This window comes from Petaurus breviceps, unplaced genomic scaffold (assembly GCF_028583685.1).
Source record: "Petaurus breviceps papuanus isolate PSGF00001 unplaced genomic scaffold, PetGlider_PUasm1.0 90823, whole genome shotgun sequence".
NCBI classification, from domain to species: Eukaryota; Metazoa; Chordata; class Mammalia; order Diprotodontia; family Petauridae; genus Petaurus; species Petaurus breviceps.
The window spans coordinates 9,481,710-9,506,482 of record NW_027187352.1 but is presented as its reverse complement, the minus strand read 5'-3'; the positions used below and the strand labels follow the sequence as shown (position 1 = coordinate 9,506,482).

General features: G+C 36.6%; 1 protein-coding gene and 1 pseudogene across 5 annotated transcripts in view; both read left to right on the top strand.

Annotated features, from left to right (window-relative positions):
• The window catches only part of NARS2 (asparaginyl-tRNA synthetase 2, mitochondrial), a 174,731-nt gene extending 150,360 nt beyond the window's left edge, over positions 1-24,371 (top strand). For all 5 annotated transcript variants that reach the window (XM_069070945.1, XM_069070944.1, XM_069070943.1 and 2 more), the window contains 2 exons: positions 12,599-12,625; positions 16,642-24,371. In XM_069070945.1, coding sequence (XP_068927046.1) covers positions 12,599-12,625; positions 16,642-16,786 — 172 coding nt within the window. In that variant the 3' untranslated portion in view covers positions 16,787-24,371. The remainder of the gene's footprint in view (positions 1-12,598; positions 12,626-16,641) is intronic.
• Positions 2,773-5,214, top strand: LOC138148311 (E3 SUMO-protein ligase PIAS2 pseudogene; annotated as a pseudogene).
• Positions 24,372-24,773: the final 402 nt, after the last annotated feature.

Sequence of the window (24,773 nt, the reverse complement as noted above, 5' to 3'; positions counted from 1 at the left end):
CTGAGTATAATTTTATAGAGGAAAAAATTAACATTTAGTGAAGAAGATGACTTCCAAGAATTCCTAATGAAAAGACTAGGGCTGAATAGGAAATTTGATATTCAAACACAAGAATACCTTGAGAAAAGGTATAAAAAGGTAAATGTGATTGAGAAGTCTTGACAAATTTAATAAGATTAAACTGTTTGCATTACCAAGTGGGAAGATGATACATGTAATCCTCAAGAATTTTATCATCATTAGGGCTGTCTACCTAGACAGAGGGAATAATATGTCTTATTATGTATCAGGATGATCACATACACACACACACACACACACACACACACACACACACACACCAGAAGAAAAAAAAAAGGTAGGCTGTGAAAGGGAAATGTACTGGTGAAAGGGGTAAGGAAAGGAAGAATGGAGAAAATTGTCTCACATAAAAAGAAGAGCACAAGGAAGAGCTTTTACAGTGAAGGGGAAAATAGGGAAAGTGGGGTAACACTTGAACCCCACTCTCCTCTGAACTAGTTCAAAGAGAGAAGTGTGTGTATGTATGTATGTTATGTGTGGCTGTATGCATATATATAGACATACATACACAAATATTATATATACATAATATGTAGACACAGTTTTAGGTATAAAAATCCATCTTGCTCAACATTGAAGTGTAGGGGAAGGGGCTAAGAGAAAGGAGAAAGGTATAATAAGTGGAACAGATTAAGGGAGGCAGTGGTCAGAAACAGAAGAGACTTTTAAGGAGGGACATAATAAAACAGAGAGAGAAAAGGATAAATAGAAGAGAATAGGATGGAGGGAAATACATAGCAGTCATAACTGTGAATATTAATGAATTACCCATAAAACAGAAGCAGATGGCAAAATTAATTAGAAACCAGAATGCAACAATCAGTTGGATTCACAAGAAACACACTTAAAACAGAGACACACACAAAGAGTTAAAGTAAGGGATTGGAGCAGAAGCTGAAGTGAAAAAGGCAGGGGTAGTGATCATAATTTCAAACAAAACAAAAGCAAAAACAAATAATTAAAAGACATTATGAGGAAAACTACATTTTACTAAAAAAAGATATCATAGATAATGAAATGATATCAGTGCTGTTGTCATTTAGTCATGCCTGATTCTTCATGACTCCGCTTTGGGGTTTTCTTGGCAAAGGTACTAGAGTGGTTTGCCATTTCCTTCTCCAGCTCATTTTATAGATGAGGAAACAGGCAAACAGGGTTAAGTGACTTGCCTAAGATCACACAACTACTAAGTGTCTGAGACCAGATTTGAATGTAGTTCTTGACTCCAAGCCCAGCACTTTATCCACTGCCACCTGAACATGAATACACCAAATTGTAAAACATCCAAATTCTTAAAGGCAAATTTAAATGAATTACAGTAAAATTCTACTAAGGGGAGACTTCAATTTACCCCCTCTCATAACTAGATAAATATAGCCACAAAGTAAATAAGAAAGATATTAAGAAGACAAATAAAATTTTAGAAAAGTTAGATATGCCAGGCCTCTGGAGAAAATTGATGGGAATAGAATGATTATCTCTTTCAATTAGGTTTATTTTTGCTTTTGCTTTGTCTGAAATAATGATTACTATGCTTACCTCTCTACTGCATTTTTCTCAGTTGTACATAGCACCTTCACAAAAATTGACCATGTATTAGGGCATAAAAATATCACAAATAAATGCAGAAAAGCAAAAATATTAAATGTACCCTTTTTGGACCATAATGCAATAAAAATTACATTCAATAAAAGGTCTTAGAAGCAAAGATTTAAAATTAATTGGAAATTAATCTAATCCTAAAGAGTGAGTGAATCAAAGGACAAATCATAGAAACAATCGATAATTTCATTAAAAATAATAGCAGAAATGAGATAACATGCAAAAATTTGTGGGATTCAGCCAAAGCAGTAATTAGGGGGAGATTTATATATGTAAATGTTTATATCAATAAAAGAGATAAAGTGTAGATCAATGAATTGAATAGGCAACTTTGAAAAAAAAACAGAAAAAAATTTAAAATATTCCCTTAAACATCAAAAATAAAAATCATGAAAATCAAAACAGATTAATAAAATTGAAAGTTTAAAAAGTCACTAAACTAATAAATAAAACTAGAGGCTATTGTCATGAAGAAAAATTGATAACCATTGGTCAGTTTAATTTTTAAAAAGAAAGAGGAAAACCAAATCACCAGCAGCAAAAATAAAAAGTGAGTATACCCCCAATGAAGATGAAACTAAAGCAGTCAGTAAGAGCTGTTTTGCCCAATTATATTCCAGCAAAACTGGTAAATAATAAAAGCAATCTAAATGAAATGGATGACTGTTTACAAAAATATAAATTGCCTAGATTAACAGAAGAGGAAATAGAGTACTTAACTTATCTTTGAAAAAGAAATTGAACAAAAATGAGCTCTTCAAGAAAATAAAAACCAGAATAAGTGAATTCTACCAAACATTTTAACAACAATTAATTCCACTACTATATAAATTATTTTTAAAAATAGTAAAGAAGGAATCTCACCATATTCCATCTAGGACACAAATATGGTCTTGATATCTAAACAAGGGAGTGCAAAAACAGAAAAATAAGATTATAGACCAATTTCCCTAATGAATATTGATGCAGAAATTTTAAATAAAATACTAACAAGGAGATTACAGCAATATATGGTGAAGATCATACACTTAGACCGGGTAAGATTTATGCCAAGAGTGAATATCTAATGCAGCATTAAGAAAACTATAGATCTGGAATCCAATAGTGGCACATGCTGGTTGCTGACAGTTCCCCCAGGAGTGGGCTTTCCCGGGTCGAGTTCATCCCCTCCCACCACTGCCCAGGAGCCTCAGCATCTTGCCTCTCCTCCCGTGCTCCCCGCCCACTTCTGCAAGAGAGGGAAGAAGAGCATCTGCGCCTGCTACACCTTCCTGGAGGGAGAGGGAAGAGAATATGGTTTCTAGTTTTCGGGTTTCTGAGCTACAAGTATTGTTAGGCTTTGCTGGACGTAATAAAAATGGATGTGAGCATGACCTCCTGATGAGGGCTTTGCATTTATTGAAGAGTGGCTATAGCCCAGCAGTTCAGATTAAAATCAGAGAACTTTATAGACGGCGTTACCCACGGACAATTGAAGGTCTTTCTGATTTATCCCCAATAATACCGTCAGTTTTCAACTTGGATAGTAGCTCATCATCTGTGGAACCCGACTTCACTGTTACTGGAATCCACTCATTGCCTTCTACTTCGGTCACACCTCAGTTTCCTTCCTCTCCTGTTGGTTCAGTGCTCCTCCAAGATGCTAAGCCTTCGTTTGAGATGCAGCAGCCATCTCCCCCAATTCCTCCAGTCCACCCTGATGTTCAACAGAAAAGCTTTCCCTTCTATGATGTTCTTAATGTTCTTGTCAAACCTACAAATTTAGTTCAGAGCAGTATTCAGAGATTTCAAGAGAAGTTTTTTATTTTTGCTTTGACATCTCAACAAGTAAGAGAAATACACATTTCCAGGGATTTTTTGCCAGGTGGTCGGAGAGATTATTACACTGTCCAAGTACAACTAAGATTGTGCCTAGCAGAGACTAGCTGTCCTCAAGAGGATAATTATCCCAATAGTCTGTGCATAAAAGTAAATGGGAAGCTGTTTCCTTTGCCAGGATATGCACCATCTCCCAAAAATGGAATTGAACAGAAATGCCAGGGGCGCCCCTTAAATATTACATCTCTAGTTAGGTTATCCTCTGCTGTGCCAAACCAGATTTCCATTTCGTAGGCATCTGAAATTGGAAAGAATTACTCCATGTCTGTGTATCTTGTACAGCAGCTGACATCAGCCATGTTGTTACAGAGATTGAAAATGAAAGGTATTCGAAATCCTGATCATTCCAGAGCACTAATAAAAGAGAAGCTGACTGCAGATCCTGACAGTGAAATTGCTACAACCAGTCTTTGGGTATCGCTGATGTGTCTTCTAGGAAAAATGAGACTGACGATTTCGTGTCGTGCTGTGACACGCACGCATCTGCAATGTTTTGATGCTGCTCTTTACCTACAAATGAATGAAAAGAAGCCTACCTGGATTTGTCCTGTGTGTGACAAAAAGGCTGCCTATGAAAGTCTAATACTAGATGGGCTCTTCATGGAAATTCTCAATGAGTGTTCTGATGTGGATGAGATTAAATCCCAAGAAGATGGTTCTTGGTGCCCTATGAGACCAAAGAAAGAAGCACTTAAAGTTTCAAGTCCTCAGTGTACGAAAATAGAAAGTTCAAGTGTCCTCAGTAAACCTTGTTCAGTGACTGTGGCCAGTGAGACAAGCAAGAAGAAAGTAGATGTTATTGACTTAACAGTAGAGAGCTCTTCTGATGATGAAGAAGAACCTCCTGCCAAAAGGAAATGCATATTTATGGCAGACACAAAACAGCCCAACCAAAAGGGTTCTCATGTACTACTGTCAGGGTGCCCAATGTGACTGCAGATGCTGCTATTCCACCTTCATTAACAGATTACTCAATGCCATTCCACCACACTCCAATATCAAATATTTCCTCAGATTTGCAAGATTTGGATTTTCTTTCCCTAATTCCAGTTGATCCACAGTACTGTCCTCCTATGTTTTTGGATAGTCTCTCCTCAACAATGTCAACAAGCAGCACAGCTGGAAACATCATCACATCCACAAGCCCCCAAGAAAGCAACACTCATGTTACTTCATCAGGCAGGAGTGAAACTGGGGTTATAACCAGCAGTGGGAACAACATTCCAGACATCATCTCCTTGGACTAAAAAGGATATATTGGACTATAGGAATAATTAGCCAGTGCTGCTTTTTCTTGCATCTCTGGTTCATGGAATCTATTTTATTGCCAGTTAGTTTGATATTTATTGAAAAGACAAATGGATTCTGTTACCTTCTGAAAATGGAAGAAAAAAAGATTATGTACAGCAAGAAGTAAATTTAGCTTTGAAGGATTTTTTTCTTATTCATGAAATACTTTGAGTATTAAATATATTCAGCCATGTCGCCATCTTTTAAAAAATGATTTCTGTTTTCTTATTTGCTGGATGAATTCTACAAACTGGTTAAAAGTTAGTTTTGGGTTGTAATACACAGCAATAAAATTATGTAAATAGTCAAATAAATTTTTTTTCTAATAAAAGGCAATTAACTATTCTAGAAAAAAAAAGAAAACTGACTTTAATTAACCATATCAATAACAGTAACAACAAAAACTATATGATTATATCAATAGATACTTTTGACAAAAAAAAAAACACCCATTCCTATTAAAAACATGAGGAAACACAAGAATAAATGGAACTTTTCTTAAAATAAGTACTATCTATCCAAAACCAAAAGCAAGCATTGTCTGTAATGATTATAAACTAGACACCTTCCCAGTAAGATCAGGAGTAAAACAGGGATGTCCATTATCACCACTATTATTCAGTATTATATTAGAAGTGCCAGCTATATCAATAAGACAATAAAAAAAAAATGAAAGGAATTAGAGTAGGAAACAAAGGAAAGAAACAAAGCTGTCACTCTTTGCAGATGATATGATGGTATACTTATAGGACCTGAGAATGAACTAAAAAACTAGTTGAAACAATTAACAACTTTAGCAAAGTTGAAGGATATAAAAGAAATCTACATAATTCATCAGCTTTTCTACATATTACCAACACAACCTAGCAGGAAGAGATAGAAAGAGAAATAACTGCAGACAATATAAAACATTTGGGAGTCTATCTAACACAACATACATAGAAACTATATGAACACAATTACAAAACACTTTTCACACAAATAAAGACAGATCCAAACAATTGGAGAAATATTCATTGCTCTGGGTTCCAGGAAAAGCTTCCAAAAAAAATTCTGCTCTCCCAAAGTATAATACATTACCTCAGTTGAGGATGAAAAGTTCCCTCACAGGAGGTCATGAAGCTGAAAACAAGTAACCACTTGCTTTGTACGTTGTAGTATGGATTCCCTTTGGGTATGGATAAACAGCTGAGGCCCCTTCCAAACCTGAAAGTCTGTGTGATTCTGTTCGTGGAAATATATTCACATTTTAATTTCCACTTCACTTTCCAGACTCCCTGTCTTTTAAAAAATGCATAAACACTTTGGAAAGATCCTGATTTGAATTAAAAAGAAAGAAAAAATATGAATTGGTCAAGACAAGGCTGAGACAGTATTATAAAAGTGACAGTAATACCTAAATTAATTTACTTTTCAGATGTCATACCAAACCAAAGAATTACTTTATAAAGCTAGAAAAAAATAATAATTCATCTGGTAGAACAAAAGGTGAAGAATATCAAGGGAATCATTTTTTTAAGTGAAGGAAGATGGCCTCATAGTAGCAGATCTCAAATTATACTACAAAGCAGCAATCATTAGAACAATCTAGTACTGGATAAGAAATAGAGTGGTTGATCAAGTAAATGAGCACAGTAATCTAGTGTATGATAGACCCAAGCTTTTGGAGCAAGAAATCATCATTTGACAAAAGATGCTGGGAAAACTGGAAAGCAGTCTGGCAGAAACTAGGTATAGACCAACATCTCACACCATATCTGAAGATAAGATTAAAATGGGTACATGATTTAGGCATAAAGGGTGATATAAATAATTTAGGGGAGCATGGAAAAAATTACCTGTCAGATCTGTGGATAAGGGAAAAATTTATAATCAAGCAAGAGAGAGAATCATAGGAAGCAAAAATAGATAATTTTTTCTTACATTGTATTAAAAAGATTTTGTACAAAGAAAACCAGTGTAAGAAAAATTAGAAGGAAAGCTGGAAATTGGGGGAGAGGAGAGGGAAATGTTTTCAGCAAGTTTCTCTGATAAAGTCCTCATCTCTCAAATATGTAAGGAACTAAGCCAAATTTACAAAAATAAAAAGTTCCCCAAATGATAAGTGGTCAAAGGATATGAACAGGCAATTTTCAGAAGAAGTAATCAAAGCTATCAATAGTTACATGGGAAAATGCTCTAAATCACTACTGATGAGAAAAAAATACAAATTAAAACAACTCTGAGGTACACCCCACACCCTTCAGATTGGCTAACATTACAGAAAAGGAAAAGGACAAATACCAGAGGACATATGGAAAAATGGAGACACTAATGTACTATTGGTAGAGTTTTACAGTAGTCCAGCCATTCCTGAGAATTATTTGAAGACCAGAGGGTTATAAAGTTATGTACACTCTGACCCAGCAATACCGCTACTAGCTCTGGATCCCAAAAAGATTAAACAAAAAGGGAAAATATATACATACACACACATGCACATGCACACACATTTACAGCAGCTCTTTTTGTGGTGGCAAAGATTTGGAAATTGTATGGAAGCCCATCAGTTGGGAAATGGCTAAACAAGTTGTGGTATATGATTGCGATAGAATCCTATTGTGCTGTAAGAACTGATGAGCAGGATGGATTCAGAAAACCCTGGCAGGATTTATATGAACTAATACAAAGTGAAGTGAGCAGACCCAGGAAATTATTGTACAGTTTCCACAGAGTGAAATTTTTTTTTAAAGAAAATCACTAGTTTTATTAAAGTGCCTTTCATAGGTACTGGCTGGGAAAAGCTTGGCTAGAATGTAGTTCTTATGGAAAAGAGCTACGGAATTCGATGTCCTGAAAGTTAATTATGAGTCAAAAGTGTGACAGCCAAAAAACACTATTCGAGATTTCATTAAGCAAGGCAGTGTCCTAAGTGAGAGAGGTGTTGATCCCACAGTATTCTACCTTAACTTTGGCACATTTAGAGTACCTTGTTCCATTGTCCACATTTTTGGAAGAGCACATCCAGAAGAAGACAGAAAGAACACCGAGATGACTAGAAATCATGCTTCACAGGAATGGATGGGAGTTCATGCTATACAGAGATTAATTGAAGGAACTGAGGTTGTTATAAGATTAGGAAAAGAATAATTTAGTAGGATATGATAGCATTCTTTTATTTGAAAGCTTTCACATGAAAAGAGTTCAGACTTATTCTGTTTGATCTCTCTGGGCAGAATTAGGAGCAGTTTGTTAAGGATAAACTCTTATTAACACTTAGAAGGGTCCAAAAGGGAAATGGGTTGCCTCCAAAGATTTTGGGCCTTGAGGGCAATTGAGGCCTTCAAGCAGAGAAGCCATGTTGGAGAAGAGATTTTTGGACAGGCATGAATCAGACATAGATGACTTGTGAAATTCCTTTTATTTTTTTGATCCTGTGCAAATGGGCTTTTCATTTATTATCAGAACCTTGTGTTCCAGGTGGACCGAGTAACCTTTTTAAAAGAAAGAATTTTATGGTATCTTTTGTTTATACATTACCTAAATTTTCCCATATCTCCACTGCATCTCAGACCAATATGTCCATGTTCCAGGGACTTCCTGTTACCTCTAGGACCAAATATAAAGTCCCCCTTTTGAACCTTGAAAGCTCTTTATAACCTGACCCCTTATTATCTTTGCGATCTTACACTTCCTTCCATGATCTAAGATCTAGCTACAGTGGACTCCTAGGTATGTATGGGATGCTTAGGAAGTTCTACCACCTCTGGTGTGAGGGCTTGCTGAACCCTACTCAGGGCTAGTCATCATCTTTAGTGTCTGCCTTTCACCCATCTCTCACCTGTGGCTCCAAAAAGCTATATAGCATGCACAGTGACCATACCTCAGTAAAACCATGTTGGCTCATAGGCTAAACCAGGTTGAGGACCTCAGACCCAACAGTGAGTTAGGGGGATATCTTCCAAAGTGTGTGAATACTAGAGGGATGAATGGATGAGAACAGTTTGTTTCAGGAGCCATGAAAGCAGCTGAAGCAGGTGCTTTGGAGTGCTTAGAGCTTGGTCAAACATCAGACACCAAGGTTATCCACTGCAAAAATCCTGACTTTTGTCTTGTCACTTCACTTAAGACTCTGGAAGAGAGAATGAGGCTGATTTTCTACAACTCTGCCTCACTTAAATCCAGTTCATGTGCAAGTCTGGACATTATCCCACGATATCACTGGTCCTCTTCAAAAGAAAGACAAATAACAACATTGGCCTCCTTATATTCCTCACACTTGACACTTGCCTGATCTGTTGTTTACCTGCCTTTGCCCTGACTTGTCCCTCTTGATTGGAATGCTCACCTTTACTTACTTCTGCCTCATGGCTTCTCTAGATTCCTTTAAAACACTCAACTCAAAGTTCACTTTCTTCAGGGGGCACCCTTCAGCTCTACAGATTCTAGAGCCTTCCCCTATGAAAGTACTTTCCATCTGCTCTCTTTATGTATCTTGTGTTATGTATTATGTACTGTACTGTATTTGTATGTTGTCTCTCCCAGTAGAACATAACTTCTTGAAGGCAGAGATTGCTTTTGTCTTTCTTTGTGTCCTCAACACTTAGCACTAGTGAGCTGTTTACTTTTTTTTGATTGACAGAATGGCTAGACCAATTCATGGCTCTACCAACAGCATTCTTGCTGCATATCCCTTCCAGCAGTTTTCATTTTCCTTTTATTTTCTCATCTTTGCCAGTATGAAATCTCAATCTATATTTGAAATGACTATTGCTGGTTTGTTAGAAAACAGTGATTTGTCTTTTACTTATGTGATACCATTGGCTTTTAACTAGTCTATTAGTTTAGGGAATAGAAGAGAAATAGATTTAGGGAGAGCATTTTTTTGATAATCCACACAGTTGAAGTTCTCCCACTGTTTCCAAATATCTCTTCTTTCCGTGGTTTGAGTACTTTTTCTACCAATACCTATGGCAGCCCCTCTGACACTATAAAAAATCTTTTTTGAGCCAAAAATATTCATCACACCAGATCAATGCTGTAAACTTTTTCAGATTATTAGGACACAGTACAATGTGCACTTCACTGGAATAGCTTTCAGGAGTGCAGGATCACTTTGATTCTATAGTTGAGGGATCAAAGGAGTAATTTAGTGGAGGTCTTATACAAAATAAGTTTCAGATAGTAATTGTCACAGAATCTTAGAGGAAATCTCAGAAGGACTTTGTAGCATGGTGACAAGATCTCCAGAATTTGAGTCAAGAGACATGATTTTAAATTATGGCTCTGCCATTCAGTAGGTGCATGACCTTAAGCAAGTAATTTGATCATCCCAGGACCTTGGTTTCTTCATCTAACTTTCTTTAATTTTGTAATAAGATAAACCATTACATATGAAGACTAGATTTTTCATAGGAACAGGGCCGATGAAATAATGAATGGGTTTGAGAACCGAATGACCTCTTAAAATATATATTAACTTCACTTGTTGAAAAATTAATTGGTCAGTTTTCTTTGATTGCCTCCCTCCTTCCGAAGACCTTTCTTAATGATATGATGAAGGAAAGCATACATTTTCACCTGTTATCTAATATCCCATTTTAACTTTTATAATGAGAATGAATTTTTATATTTCTTCTGTTCTGTGTCCTAAATTGAATATGTGCCATGTGTTAAATCATAGAAGTCTAAAGTTCTTCTCTGTGGCTGTCTCTTCCTAACACAATCATGACTGCTTTCTTTTCCATTGTCATATCTGTTTAGTAAAGTATCATATATGATTTGTTTATACCATGGTCATATAAATATATAAATATATATAAATCATGTAAATACAACATATGTATATCATACTAATATTTACCAACAGTGACACTTTTAAAAACATCATTGTTTGATACTATTTATATAGTGCTGGTCTTGTAATATTTTTAATTTTAGATTCATATGATTATTCCTACAAGAATTTTTTTCCTTCTGACCTGTGACAGGGATAATAGATTCCAAAGCATCTGGTCTTCCTTATTTTTTTGTTTTGTCCAGATTTGTTATTTCATCAGTGTAAAGAACTTCCTGTGTAGAAATTCCTCCTACTCATGCAGTTAAACAACTTTTCTGTAACTTATTAAAATCCTCTGGCATTTATATAGGTTTTTAAGGTTTGCAATGTGTTTTGCATATGTTAACTCTTGTGATACTCACAATGACACTGTAGGGTAGGTGCTCTTATCTTCCTCATTTTAAAGATGAGAAATCCAAAGCTGAGAGAGGTTAAATAACTTGCCCAGGCTTGTTACACAGTGTGGGAGTGTCTGAAGCAGGATTTGAATTCAGGTTTCCCTGTTTCCAAGTCTTGTACTCTATCCATTGCCATACCTAGTTCCCTTTAAAAACTTTAGTCTTTAGGGAATTGTCTGAGAAAGTGAGAGGCTTAAGTCATTTGACCACAGTCATACAGATATGTCAGAAAAAGGATTGGCACCCAGGTCTTCTTAACTACACAACCAGCCTACCCTCCATCCGCTGTGCCTTCCACTCTCTTTCCCAAATGTAAAATTGGTCTCATGTATGCATAAAGCATGCATGCTTCACTGAAAATTATGCTGTGAAGTGGAATAATTGTTTTTCACAGAACTAGATAGATGTTTTGTGTTTATGAGGAATAGCAATATTTCCCAGCAAAGTAACATTGGATCATAAAATCATAGATTTAGAGCTAAAAGAGCCTTCTGAAGCCATCTTTTACCAGACCATTTTGTAGGGCAAAGTGATCTTCTCAATAGTATGTAATAGAGTTTCTCCATCAGGAAAAGGGGGTTTTATGCATTTAGAGAGAACCAACTTCTGATGCATGACATTTCTCCCTTCTGTCTGAGGCATATGTCTTCAGTTTATCCTTATACCTAAATAAATTGCTTCTGTTCCTTAACAGTTCAGATACATAAAGCCCATTCAGCTTTGAAAAGGGATTTTCTTAATTTTCCTGCATAATTCAGGTCTTAAAGGCTGACCAAACATTCTTAGATCCAGAAAGTAAGAGTTCATTGCATCTTCTGAAAGCAGCTGTAGAGACTTATGATTGTTGCCAACAGGGTCTTAGTGCTCAGGAAGGTGGGTCAAGTGTCTAGCGCTGGTCTTTTTTATCTGTTCCATTTTTTCCCTGATCCTCTGCACTCATCCAGAAATTGTAGTGCCCTTTTTAGTTGTTTCCTAGATAAGTGCTCAACATCTTTTGGAGGATGTTAGCACATTTCCTGACCTATAATAACACCTTAGACCATTGGCACATGTGGTTAGTTAAGCTTTCAAATGGCTTTGTCTTTTTTCCCTACCTAAATTGCAAGCCCTTTGAGAGTCATAGTATTTAATAATAATAATAATAAGGGTCATAGTATTTAAGAATAATAATAACAGCAACAACAGCTAATTTTAAGCTCTATAAAGTACTTTATGTTCATTTTCACCCTTGATTCCCATGATGACCCAGGGGAGTTACATGCCACAGGTGTCATCCTTATTCTACAAAAGAGGAAAACTGAGGCTTTTGAGAGATCACGTGACCTGCTCACACTCCCACTTCCCTGAATATTGGAGTACAGTATCTGGAACTTGGCTTCCTGTTACTCCAATTCCAGCCCTTTTCCACTCAGCACTCTGTCAGGGCTAGCATTTTATTGTATGCCCTTCATTGGATCACAGAGAACTTGATAAAACAGTTGGTTAATGAACTGATCATTTCCTAAAAGTATTTTATTTTTTTCTTTTACAGACTAGGACTGACAGATACCTACCAATGGTAAGAATGTAGCTACTAATTGTTACAAAACTTTCAGTGGTTCCCGATTACCTACTTGGAACATATGCCTTCTGTAATTTGCCCCCTCATCTTGTCTGCTTTACTTCATATTACTCTTTTCCCCACCCTCTCTGCTTCAACCAACTGAGTTACTTTTTGCTTTTCAAACATTAACCCTGTATTTACCCACCTTCTTGCATTTGTTCAAAATATTCCCGTTGCCTAGAATATCTTTCCTGCCCTTCTTTACTTTTTTTAATTGTTGCCCAACTAAGCAGTAGCCCAACATCTCTTAAAATGTTTTTATGTGATATTGTTCATTATAATTTTCTCTGTTGATGTCTTATTCCTTTGCTGGACTCTAAGCTATATGAGGTCAGAGACTCTGATCTAAACTTTGTTGCCCCCACCCCCAGCACCTCATAGTAGGTGTTTAATATATTTTTTGAATGAATGCTTTGGAAGTTATTTTTCACTGATTGTAGATATCAGTAGTTAGTTTTCCAAGTCTGGGTTTGAAGTAATTAACTCTGGAGTACTCTGGTACCTCAGGAAAAAAATATTTCCTTCTCTCTAGTTCTGACTTTAGTATAACAGTTCTTCCCTTCAGATGATGTAAATAAATGCAAACTATTCTTTGTAAATTTCCATAATATAAGTTTTTCAGAACTTGGTGTATTTCATTAGTAGTCTCTTATATCCTCCAAATGTACCTCTGCACAAGAGGGCAGGAAGAAATGATGTTACTATCCCTCATCCGGGGAAGAACAAGGTCCAGAGACGGGAATAAACTAGACTTGGGGTAGAATTCTGAATCCCAACTCTGCACTGTTGCCATGGACTTGTGGGACATAAGAGATCATCTAGATGATCCCCTTTAACCTCCTGAGGAAGGTTTATGTGGCTTGCCCAAGGTCTCACAGGTAGTGAGTAGCAGACTCCAGTGTAGAATCTAAGTCTCCTGACTTAAAATACAGTATTATTTCCAATATACCACTCCACCCCCACCTTGCAATAATAGTAATTCTGTTCATTGTCTTCAGCCTTGCATATTGTTCCCCTTTAAGCAAGCTAGTTTCCTTCATCTCATGATATTATTTATAAAGACCTTAACTATTCATAGATAAAGTTCTATATTAGATAATTTGCTTTATTGGTCAAGTAAGTTTACCATTTTCCTAATATATTTTGATTATGTAGATGATTTTCCATTCTTAATTGAAATTACAAACCACTAATACTTCCAAGTATTAGCATTTGTTATTTGATTGGTAAGTGTCCTCTGACAAGATTTTACTTGAGCTGTTGCTCCACCAAAACAGGAGTAGCCAGTCCAGGTGTCAAAGAATTAGCTCACTTCCCCATTCTTAGGCCTACCATATGCAAATGAAATTTGTAACTAGTGCCACAAATTTCACAGCATCACTTCTGTAATCTGGCTACCCTGGAAAAGAACATGACAACTGACAATCAGCTATAAATTCATAAAACAGCTTTTGTTTTGTCTCAGAAATGTATTTTCCATTTGTCAGAGGCAAGGAAAACCAAAATCTCCTTCCTGTATCATTCTTTTGAATCAGGATTCAGAAGAATAGGCATTTGTGTAGAATGTTTGGCATATTTTAGCCCCCTGGGAAGGTGACAGTTCCCCTGGGAAGTCATGTAAAGCTTAGGCAAGCATTAGACAATGGGAGCTGCTTCTACATTCTACCAAACTCACATCTTAGCATGACCATCTCACATCTTCTAAGCCAACTGTTTATGGGTGTGTGCTTATGGAATTCATCTCATTTAATTCACTAAGCCAGAATATGTCCTGTCATCCTGGCTTATTGAACTTGAGGTCAATTCAGTCACCACATAGCTCATTGCCCTGGGGCTCAACATGAGGAAAGAATTCTTAAATGAGCAAATTAGGCTGTAGGGCAGAGGTGGCTGAATTGTTTAAATCTTACATTAGTAAATGGGCATCCAATTTTCACTGTTGTTATCCAGACTAGCTTCTCACTTTTCATTATTATTCATTGTTAGTATTTCAAAAATTATATTCTCCCCACCCAAAAATGTCCTTACTTATTTATAGTCATATAGAATTATAGCATTAAGCGTCCTCAGAAGCCTGTACTTGAACAAGAATCCCTTCTATAGTCTTCCTAACAAATGCTCACATGTGTTTATCTGCTTGAAGAACTCACTTCTGCACAATGTAGCCCAACCCACTTTGGTGCGGCTCTAATTATGAGAAAGTTTGTCCTTACATTTATCAAAATTGAACTTGGGCTTAGTGCTAAATATGAGGACCAAATGCCTTCTCTTTTAATGGGTCCTTTTAATTTTGACACAACAACTACGTCACAGTGAGTTCTATTCCCCCAGTAGTTAAGCCAGACCACCTAATAGCATCACTGAAATCATTTTTAACCATTTTATTTTAACCAGTCATTTTAATTTATAACCATTTTAACCAGTCATTTTCATTTTTATTAGTCACTCCTGTGAGAATTGCCAAGAAGTATGAAGGGGGAGGCTAGGTGGTGCAGTGAATAGAGCACCGGCCCTGGAGTCAGGAGGACCTGAGTTCAAATACGGCCTCATACACTTAACACACACACACACACACACACAAAACTAACCTTGTGACTATGGGCAAGTCACTTGACCCCAATTGCCCTACTTTTCCTCTCCAAAAAAAAAAGTATGAAAAACAAGACCCTCCTCACCCTAACGGAACTAATGGACTACGAACTATGTGTCTAAATGAGCTGCAGAACCTTCAGTTTTCCCTATTAGTGCTAAAAGTTCCATTGCTCAGTATTTTAACCTATATTTTATGTCAAAAATTCCTCTTTGTATTGTATATATTCTCTACTTAGCCCTACCATAGTGCAGTGCTTCAGGGATGTGATTTCTTTGGTTTGGGTACTCCTTTCACAGATGCAAACTGCAACCCCTATAAACATTAGCAGACTACTTTGATGAATTGCAACCAAAAAATATTTTCACTTGGTGGCCACCTCTCATGATGACTCTTTTTGAATGAACATGGCTAGTCTGGGCCTTGGACAAATGATCAGTTCGTCACCAGGTTTTTCAAGCTTGATAATATTTAGCAAAACTTGTAACTCCACTGGCATAGCCTTTGAAAGCCCAAAATTACCTCTACTTCATGATGATGCACCAGATTAGGACTTTAAAGGAGTTCTCTTTTAAAATACCACATTAATTAGTCCTATTCTCTGGTTTGTGTACTAGAGAATAAGTTATCTAGTGAGGCTTTCCATTCTCAGGGTTTTCATAAGAAAATAATGTCTCCCTCTGCACTTAGGCCATTACCCCATTAATATGTTCAGTGAACACCATAGAGTATCTGGGAACAGACTCCAGGACAAAGCCAGAGCTGCATTTTATACTTGGTGTTCTCCTGTGGAGAAGCATTCTCTGGTTTCATAGCCAGCAGTTTCACAGACTGCCAGTTTCCAAAAGTGATTCTTTGCTTACATTACACTTTTGAGCAAAGAATTATGAGATGGTACTGAGAGGTGATCTCTCCACAGCCCTGCAGGATTCAGTGCCTTTACAAATATAATACTTCTGCAGTATATTAGCCAAACTCTTTTGTACTAATTTCAGCACTGAACAATGTGACCCTGGAGATGAAAAGAATATTATTACTAGTATTCCCAAGTCTAATAAGGGAATTAATTTAAAAGAAAAGAAATTTGAAAATCCTTGTATCTTCTGCCACGAAATTCTGGTGTGTAAATAGCTTGGAATGGAAAAAAGTGTTGAAATGGCCAGAGTAAAAGCTTGGCTGGTGGGCGGAAGGATCTGCTGGTGTTTGTTTGGGCAACCTCTGTTTCCTCCATCTGTCTATTTGGGGGGGAAAAATTCATCTGCCACAATAGTATGAAGAATAACAGATGATTGCAACAAATTTTTCAAAACTTGAAGTGCTAAATCAAAACAGCTGATATCATGAAGCATTTATAGATAATTCTCTGTTGTTTCAAAAACAGGTATTTGGATCTTCGTCGATTTGGTTCTGTGCCACATGGAGGTTTTGGGATGGGATTTGAACGGTATCTACAATGCATCTTGGGAGTTGACAACATCAAAGATGTTATCCCTTTTCCAAGGTTTTCTCATTCATGTCTTTTATAGCAAATTTTTTAAATAGTATTGTATATAAAACTCCTGCATGCAAGAACATGCCAATTTGAATTTTTAAATACTGGTAAAAAATTCTTACCATAAAATTTGAAATGTGCAGAGAAGAAGAAATAAGATTTGGAAGTCTTTGTACATTTACACACAAAAAACCTCCTACAAAATCTTCTTGGACCAGGATGCAAAACAAGCCTCTGTCTCAAAGGGAAAAAGAAACAGAAGGAAAAAATATATATCCTCTAGCTGTGAAAGACAGGATGTTAGGATGGGTTTTTTCTTAATCATCAAACCACTGCCTAAAGGTAGCTGGAATGTAAGAAAGCCCTGATTGTTTTGTTTACCATGTAACCCTTCATAGATGCCTACCATTTCTAAGTGCTATATCAAACATCCATCCCTATACCAGACCTTATGTAAACTAGGATTAAATTGGTTCTTGTTAAATTGTAATTCATAATCACCTTTCTTCTAAGCAAAAAATGAAGTTAAATAATTTATGCACATAAATATTTTTTGATTATAAAAAGAGAACATTGTAAGGAAACCTGGTAGATGTTACTACTATAGCTTGACTGTGTTAATTCTGGCAACAGCGTTTTTCAGAATACATGGTTGACTTTTTCTGTCCTAAATAGTTAAAGAATTGTTCATATAATCCTAATAGTGCAATAAAATAGATTTTTCATGGGTATTCCGGGGGGGAAATGCAAAAAATCTGTGTGTCTGATTCTCTTTAGCTCTACCCAAATTCCCATCACACCTAAATTTGGAAGAAGGACTCCTCTGAGGCAGTAGCATGCTATCCCCATGGAGATAAACCTAAACCTAGACATTGGCAAGAGCCACAAAGCAAATTGCTTTTTGTGGGCTTTCCACCCGTGCTCACTAATTCAGTTCATCAAAGATTTGTTAAGATTAGATAAGACAGAGCTCAAAGTACAGTAATGGGATAGGACACCTCCACTAATAGCTGTCACATAAAATAATAAGTACATGAGAGATACAGAGTGCTAGGTAAGGATATTAATGGAATCTCAAAAATTGGTGCTAGAACCACTTAGTCTCTACTAGACTTTTCTCAAGAGCTTTATCATACCCATGTATGATAAAGTCAAGCTGATTTGTTAAGCAGCTTCCCTCTCTCCTTCCTTTTACCTCCAAATTTAAAAGAATCATGTAGTCTGTGCCTCTCTTTCTTCTCCATTTTCCTATCCTTAATCCCTTGAAGTGGCTGCTTTCTTCATCACAAATTACTATCCCAAGAGTCACTAGTGACTCCTATTCCTGTGGTCTTTTCTCCATCCTCATCCACCTTACAATGTGGTGTAGTAAAAAAGAGTGCTGAACTTGTGGTCTAAAAACCTACATAGGCATCCAGGCTTCACTGTTTGCCCACCTGTGTGATCTGAGGTAAGGCTCTTCACCTTTGTAAAGCTAAGCACGAGCACCTTTCCAGAGGACTGCTGCTGTGAACAGCTTTCGAAGTTCTGATTACACAGTATAGTGAACTCTATTTATTCAACAATAAATTAAAGTAAAACATTTACAGAAATCAAAGTACAACATTCAGAATGTTATAACTTCACAACTTATCGCTAAAATGGCCACTTAATTTTCACCAAAGTGATCACATAGTTTTAAATAAAAGATAACATTCATTTAGTAAATCCTTAATTCAGTCACCCTTAAGGAGGCAAGCCTCCTCAGTTGACACAAAGTACAAAGGCCATCCACCCATAGGTCACAATTAAGTTACAATCTCATCAGTCAGTATCAAATACCCAAGGAGAGGTCTTTTCATCTTGACTCAAGGCAGGCTCTCAGCTTCCATGGTTCCTCTTCCATGGTCCCAGCTCCTGCCCAAATCTAACCAACTGCCACCTGAGTTCAAAGACTGACAACTCCTAGCTCCTTTTCCAACTCTCCATGCAGTTCCTGTTCCATATTGAAGCTCACAGTGTCTAATCTACCTCAAGTCCTTCACAGTTTCTGTTCCTGGGAAGACAAGGCTTAACAAAGCCACAATAACATTTATGAACATTGCTGGCATCCTCATCAGTTCACTTTCTGCCTGTGAAATTAACATAGACCCAAAACAAACAGACAAAGTACCAACACCACAGTCATGCTTCCTCTGGCAGCTCCAGCTGTCCCTTGGAAACTCTCAGCAGAAGTTTTGGCTGGCTCTCGAAGAAGCTCCACCACCACAAGCTCCATTCTCAAAATCAAAATCACTTTCTCCAGCCTGGGCCTCTCTTCAGCCTCCACACGACTCGCTCCAAGAAGTTCTGACTCTCCAGCTTGTGCTTTTCCTTATGTGAGGTATTAGCTCCTCCCTATTTCAGCCCCTTCCTGTGATATCAGGAAGTCCATCCCACTGTGGGATTCACAAGTTCTGGGTCTTAATACTTGACACAATCTTGAGCTTGCAACTAAGTGTTAAATACCTGTTAGCTTGCCAATACAAGGGGATCTTCAAATTCCATTACTATTACAACCTTTTTGGACCAGTTTACTCATGTAAAATGAGGGAGCTGGGGATTAGGTGATGTTTATGTTCTTTTCCATCTCTAAATCCTTTGTACCTTTCCTGTCCATTCCCATCACCATTACCCCCTAGTTTTTGTCTGCCATTTCTGCTCACCTTCACAATTACAGTAGTGTCCTAACCAGCCTTCCCACTTCCAGTCTATCTATTTTCCAGTCCATCCTGCACATGCTACTTGTCTTCTAAAAAAAAAAAGCCAAAGCTATAATCATTCCTCTTGCTCAAGTATTTCTTGCCCCTTGCCCATAGAATGAAATTCAGTTGCGTTATTCTGGCACTCAAAAACCCCAACCTATCTTTCCAATTTTATTTCCTCCTACTCCCTTAAGCTTTTCCTTCTCTGAAGTAAAATGGCTAACTTTCTTTTTCTTCAAAACATATGCCATGCTTTCCTGCCTCTACATAACTGTTGATGCTATTTTCTTACCTGTAATTCCATTTCTATGCTTCATCTGTCAGAATTATACCCACCATTCACAGCCACACACAAATAGTACTTCCTCCATGTAGACTTTACCTGATGCCCATTATTAGATGTAACTTCTGCCTCCTCTAGACGGTTTACTTCCTTTATCATTATCCTCTGTAGTATGGTGCTTCATAAATTAGCATGCTAAGTGCTATAGATACAAAGATAAAAGCAAAACACTCTGCCCACAAGAAGTTTACATTCTAGCAGGGCAAGCAATATGAATATATTTCAGTGAGGTCCTTTTGTGTATAGTCAGAAAAAGTTTAGGCTTGACTAAGTGTAAGGTAAAGGTATCAAGATTCCCTTTTTTTGACCTTCTCTCTTGCAATAGAATGCAACAAAAACCAGCTTATCTTTATCTGGAGACAAAACTTTTAAAAGTACACACCAAACAAACAAGGTTCAAATTGTGTAGTGACCTCCTGGGGGGAGTGATGCCAGTTACAGCAGAGATGGGATGACATTGTCATGTCCTATTCAGTAAATAGGTGTATCCAAACGAACAGCAGTTCTTTGGCAGGCCAATCACTCTTCCAAGTGGTCCATAAACTAAATAAGTCTCCAGTTACTTGTGATTATATTTAGTTTGGGGTAAAAGCACCCTTCCATGTCATCAGCTCATGACTAGTACACAGCTGCCTTATCCCTCTCTCCTCTCCAAAAAGAGTAAAATGAAGGTTTCTGGCCTAGACTCGTGCTGTAAGGCTTCTGCCTCCAATGATCCTTCAGCCCTTTATCTAGTTCAAAAAAACTATACTTCCCACCATTCTTCTGGCCAGTAAGGGGCTACATAAGTACATATGAATGCAGCATAGATTTTGGAGAGAGTACCCTAGCAGCTAGGAGGATCAGGCTCTTGAACTGAGTCTTGAAAGAGGCCTGGAATTCTGGTTGGCTGAGATGAAAAGGGAGATCATTCCAGTTGTGAGAGGACCTGAACTTCTGGAAAGGTATGAATAGAAAGGAAGAGCTTTTGAGAGAAGCGGTGGTGACAGAAACAATGCAGGTTGGTGTTAAAGGTGTTAAAAGGTATAGCTTTTCAACTGTTGAAGCTTAAAACTACACAGACTTCGGGGACACCCTATATTTGACAACTGATTCAGTATGTGGGGTATGAGGGTCAGGTGTCCAAGTGTGACTGTGGTTTTGTGAGCCCAGCTGGTAGGAAAGTTTGGAAGAAAACATGAGTGCCATCTTGGAAATGCTGAGTTTGAGATACCTACAACATTCAGTAATGTTGAATTGGGAGTATATAGCTACACAATCTATTCTTGAGCAGTTTTCTTGTTTAAAATGTTATCTTGCAACTTAAAATTGACACTTCATTATTTTTTTTCTTTGATTATGCCCACCCATTTTAATTAAACTGAAGTTCAGTACACCATAATCAGCAAACTGAAAGGTGAAGTATACCAAGACAAAATAGAAGTCAGCATGAAGACCAATTCAGTTAAACAACAAACATTAAGTGTCTACTGTGTACAAAGCAATGAGAAGACAAAGATAATTCAACATATTTTAGTACCTCCTGTGTTTTCAGGTAACAAGGAAATACAAAGTTTAGATGTGCCACTGTCCCTGCCCTCATTGGGGGAGAGATTGTCTATTGGGAGATTTTATGTAAAACACATCATTTTATTAGGTACACACACACACACACACACAGAAGTGCTATGAAGGATCCCTTGTAGATTAAAGATCCCTCGTGAGTCTTTGGAAGTCATTTTTTTGAAAGTTAAGAATTTGTTCAGTATTGATTCAGTTTTTATCTTTGTTTTTGTTTTGTCTTTGTTTTACCAGTTTATTATCTCCTGGAATGTGCAGTGAAGCCCCTGATTCACATTACCTGCACAAGAAATTTCTCAGTGGCCCCACCTCTACCACACTCTGTGCTGGCACTTTGTCAGGAGAACATTGTGGGAGGATTGGCATCAGGATCACCAGGGCTCAAATCCTGCTTTGCACATTTACTATTGAGGTGACCTGGGGCCAGTCATTTAGTTTCTAAAACTCAGTTTTCTCATCTGTAAAATGAAAGAGGTGGATTTTATGGCCACTAAAGTTTCTTTCCACTATCAAACCATGATCCTATGATGTGCTATTTTGATGTCAGTGGGTAGTACTGTTCCCTTAAAAATGACTGACCAAGCTTGAAACTAGATTCTAAAAAACAAATTAGAAAATCAACTCCCCAGCTAGTTGTAGGACCTTAGGGCAGAGGCTTCCAAATTATAGGTTCTGGCATAGTGTAGAAGAAGGGTAGGAAACGTCCAAGGTTTGGGGGCTTGTTAAATGAAAACAATTCAAATCAAAGACAAGAGGAGTAATACTAACACTGAATGGAATATGATGTTGTACAGAGTTGTGCATATTTATGGGAAAACGATGCCAAATTGGATGTATGCTATCAAATTTTGATACTGGCACAGACTGACACCCACACCTTCATTTGGCTCAGGCTTATCGATTCAGATGAATTCTATTATCACCTTCCTTGATTCATTTGAATGTGAAGTGCATAAACTCAAAGTTAAGTAATCTGATATAGCTCATATTTCTCAATATCATTTTGGTAAGTATAAGATAATAAGATGGTTTCAAAAAAACTGCAACTTCTTTAAAATGAAAATCAAGAAAATTTACAGGTAATCATTTGAAATTCTCAGCAATTTTAACTTTGCCTTAAATTTTCATCATTTCTTATTTTTAAATGAAATCATATGCCTTCATATCTAAGTACATAATTGGCTTGAAGAGAATAACTAAAACTAATAAAAGCAAAGAAAAGATAGTATAAGTAGTAAAAAGCACAAATCTAGAAAATAAAATCCACTATATTTATCATTGGCATTTACAAATACTATTATTGGTGAAAGGAAAAAAACGTTGTTTACTCTGTATGAATACTTTAGCTTCCAATAACATGGAATCTAATCAATTGAACTGACATATTAAATGCCCCCCCAAAACAATCATTTTTCCAGAGAAAATTTGATTCTTTTTAATAAGTAGCAAGATTAGTTTTTCAATAACCTCATCCTCAGCATAAGAATTTGTATCATACAAAGTTTGTTGTTCAGGCATATCATATCTGACTTTTTGTGACCCCATTTGGGGTTGTGTTGGCAAAGATACTGAAGTAGTAGGACATTTCCTTCTCCAGCTCATTTTATAGAAGAGGAAACTGCAGCAGAGTTAAAATGTCTTTCCTAGGGTCACACAGCTAGTAAGTGTCTGAGGCCTGATTGAAACTTAGGTCTTCCTGATACCATGCCCAGTACTCTATGCACTGCCACTTAGTTGCCCATCATATAAGGTTACTTATAGGGTTACCAAACCCTGTGCAATAAAAGAAATGTTGTTATTATTCACGTACAGCTGTTGAGATGGTCAAAAACAATACTTAACAAATCCTGTGCAAACAGCTTCAAATGAAACTTCCAGGTAATGTGGTGGGGTGAAGTAACGGATATAGTTAAAGATGTTTAATTACATGTGTGAAATGTTGCAGCTGACATTCTGTTGATAACAATACCACATCAAGAGAAATGTTCAATATAATTGACAGATTTTCTTTTTTGGAGCCACATAATTTATCAAGTTTTATGAGAATAATCAATCAACTTTACAAAAAAGTCTGTTAAAAGAAAACCCTTTACAAAATGGTGTGACAGCATTGAGACAGCACACAAAGGATCTCCATGTTATTTGGAAACGTGCTGTTTTTGTTATATCAAAGTAATTCAAAGAATGTGTGAGCCAAAGTAATTTGACATTTTTCTTAGGGTTAATAATAAAGATGAAACAATTATTGTATAACAGATTTCCTCCTGAAACTTGTGTATTTAGGGAGATGATTTTTTTTTAAACTGAGTACTCTAAATCAAGATAAGAGCCTCAAATTCATACTCTCATCAAGAAAGAAGAAAAATTGCATTTAAGAAAAAATTACACTTTGGATAGCAACTTTGCAAAATAATATTTTTAGATATTTCCTAATTTTTAAAGTAGCTGCCCTACAAATGAAAAAGACTAAAGCTAAAACTTTCTAATTTAGTCACCTGACCTATCCCAGAAGCAATTCTCATTTTAACACCAAAAAGTTTCTAAATATGAATGAATAAGGAACACATTTGTCATGGACAGTACTCCAGGCCTTATTTCATCAGAATGTGAACAGTTCATAAATTTGTTTTGTGTACATTGAAACAAGTATTTGAACCTGAGTATCATTATAGGTAATTAAAAAATACTGTGTTTATCAAATAATACAAATTTTATAACCATGTAGTTCCCCATTTGTGGGGATCAGTTTTCTTCTGTCTCTTATTATAAAGATGATCTTGAGTAAAGGTTGAAAAAATTCCAGATTTTGAGAAACTTGGTGCTGAAAAACCTGCCCAACCAATACATTAAAACTATTATCATTATGCTTGCCACTTGTATCATTTATAAATATGAAAGTTTTAAAAGAATGTTTATGTTGATCAAATTGTAATAAGTTATCTTTTTTTGCAGCATGCCAGCTAATAAAAGACACATAGATTATTCCATGAAAATGGAAGGAGCATGATTTTTTTTAAAGGAGAGGGTTGTTAAATCAAGTCTGGAAATCACTACCTTAGGAAGGAAGAAAACGAATATTTGTTAAATGCCAATTATGTGCCCAACACTGTACTAAGCACTTTAAAAATATTACCTCATTTGATACTCATGACAACCCTGGGAGGGAGTTACCATTTTTGTCCTGTTTTATAGTTGAGGAAACTGAGGCAAACATTATTGTAGTGTTATTTCTATGTGTCTCGCTTTCTTCTGCAAAATGAAGATTTAGAACTCTGTTCTAATAGTCTCTTGGTTTTATACTATCCTGGCCTTTTTTGAGAATAGACCACAACTTTGGAGGAATGAGAAGTATTACCGTATTATTTTTAATTGAATGCACTTTGGGTAGAGATATA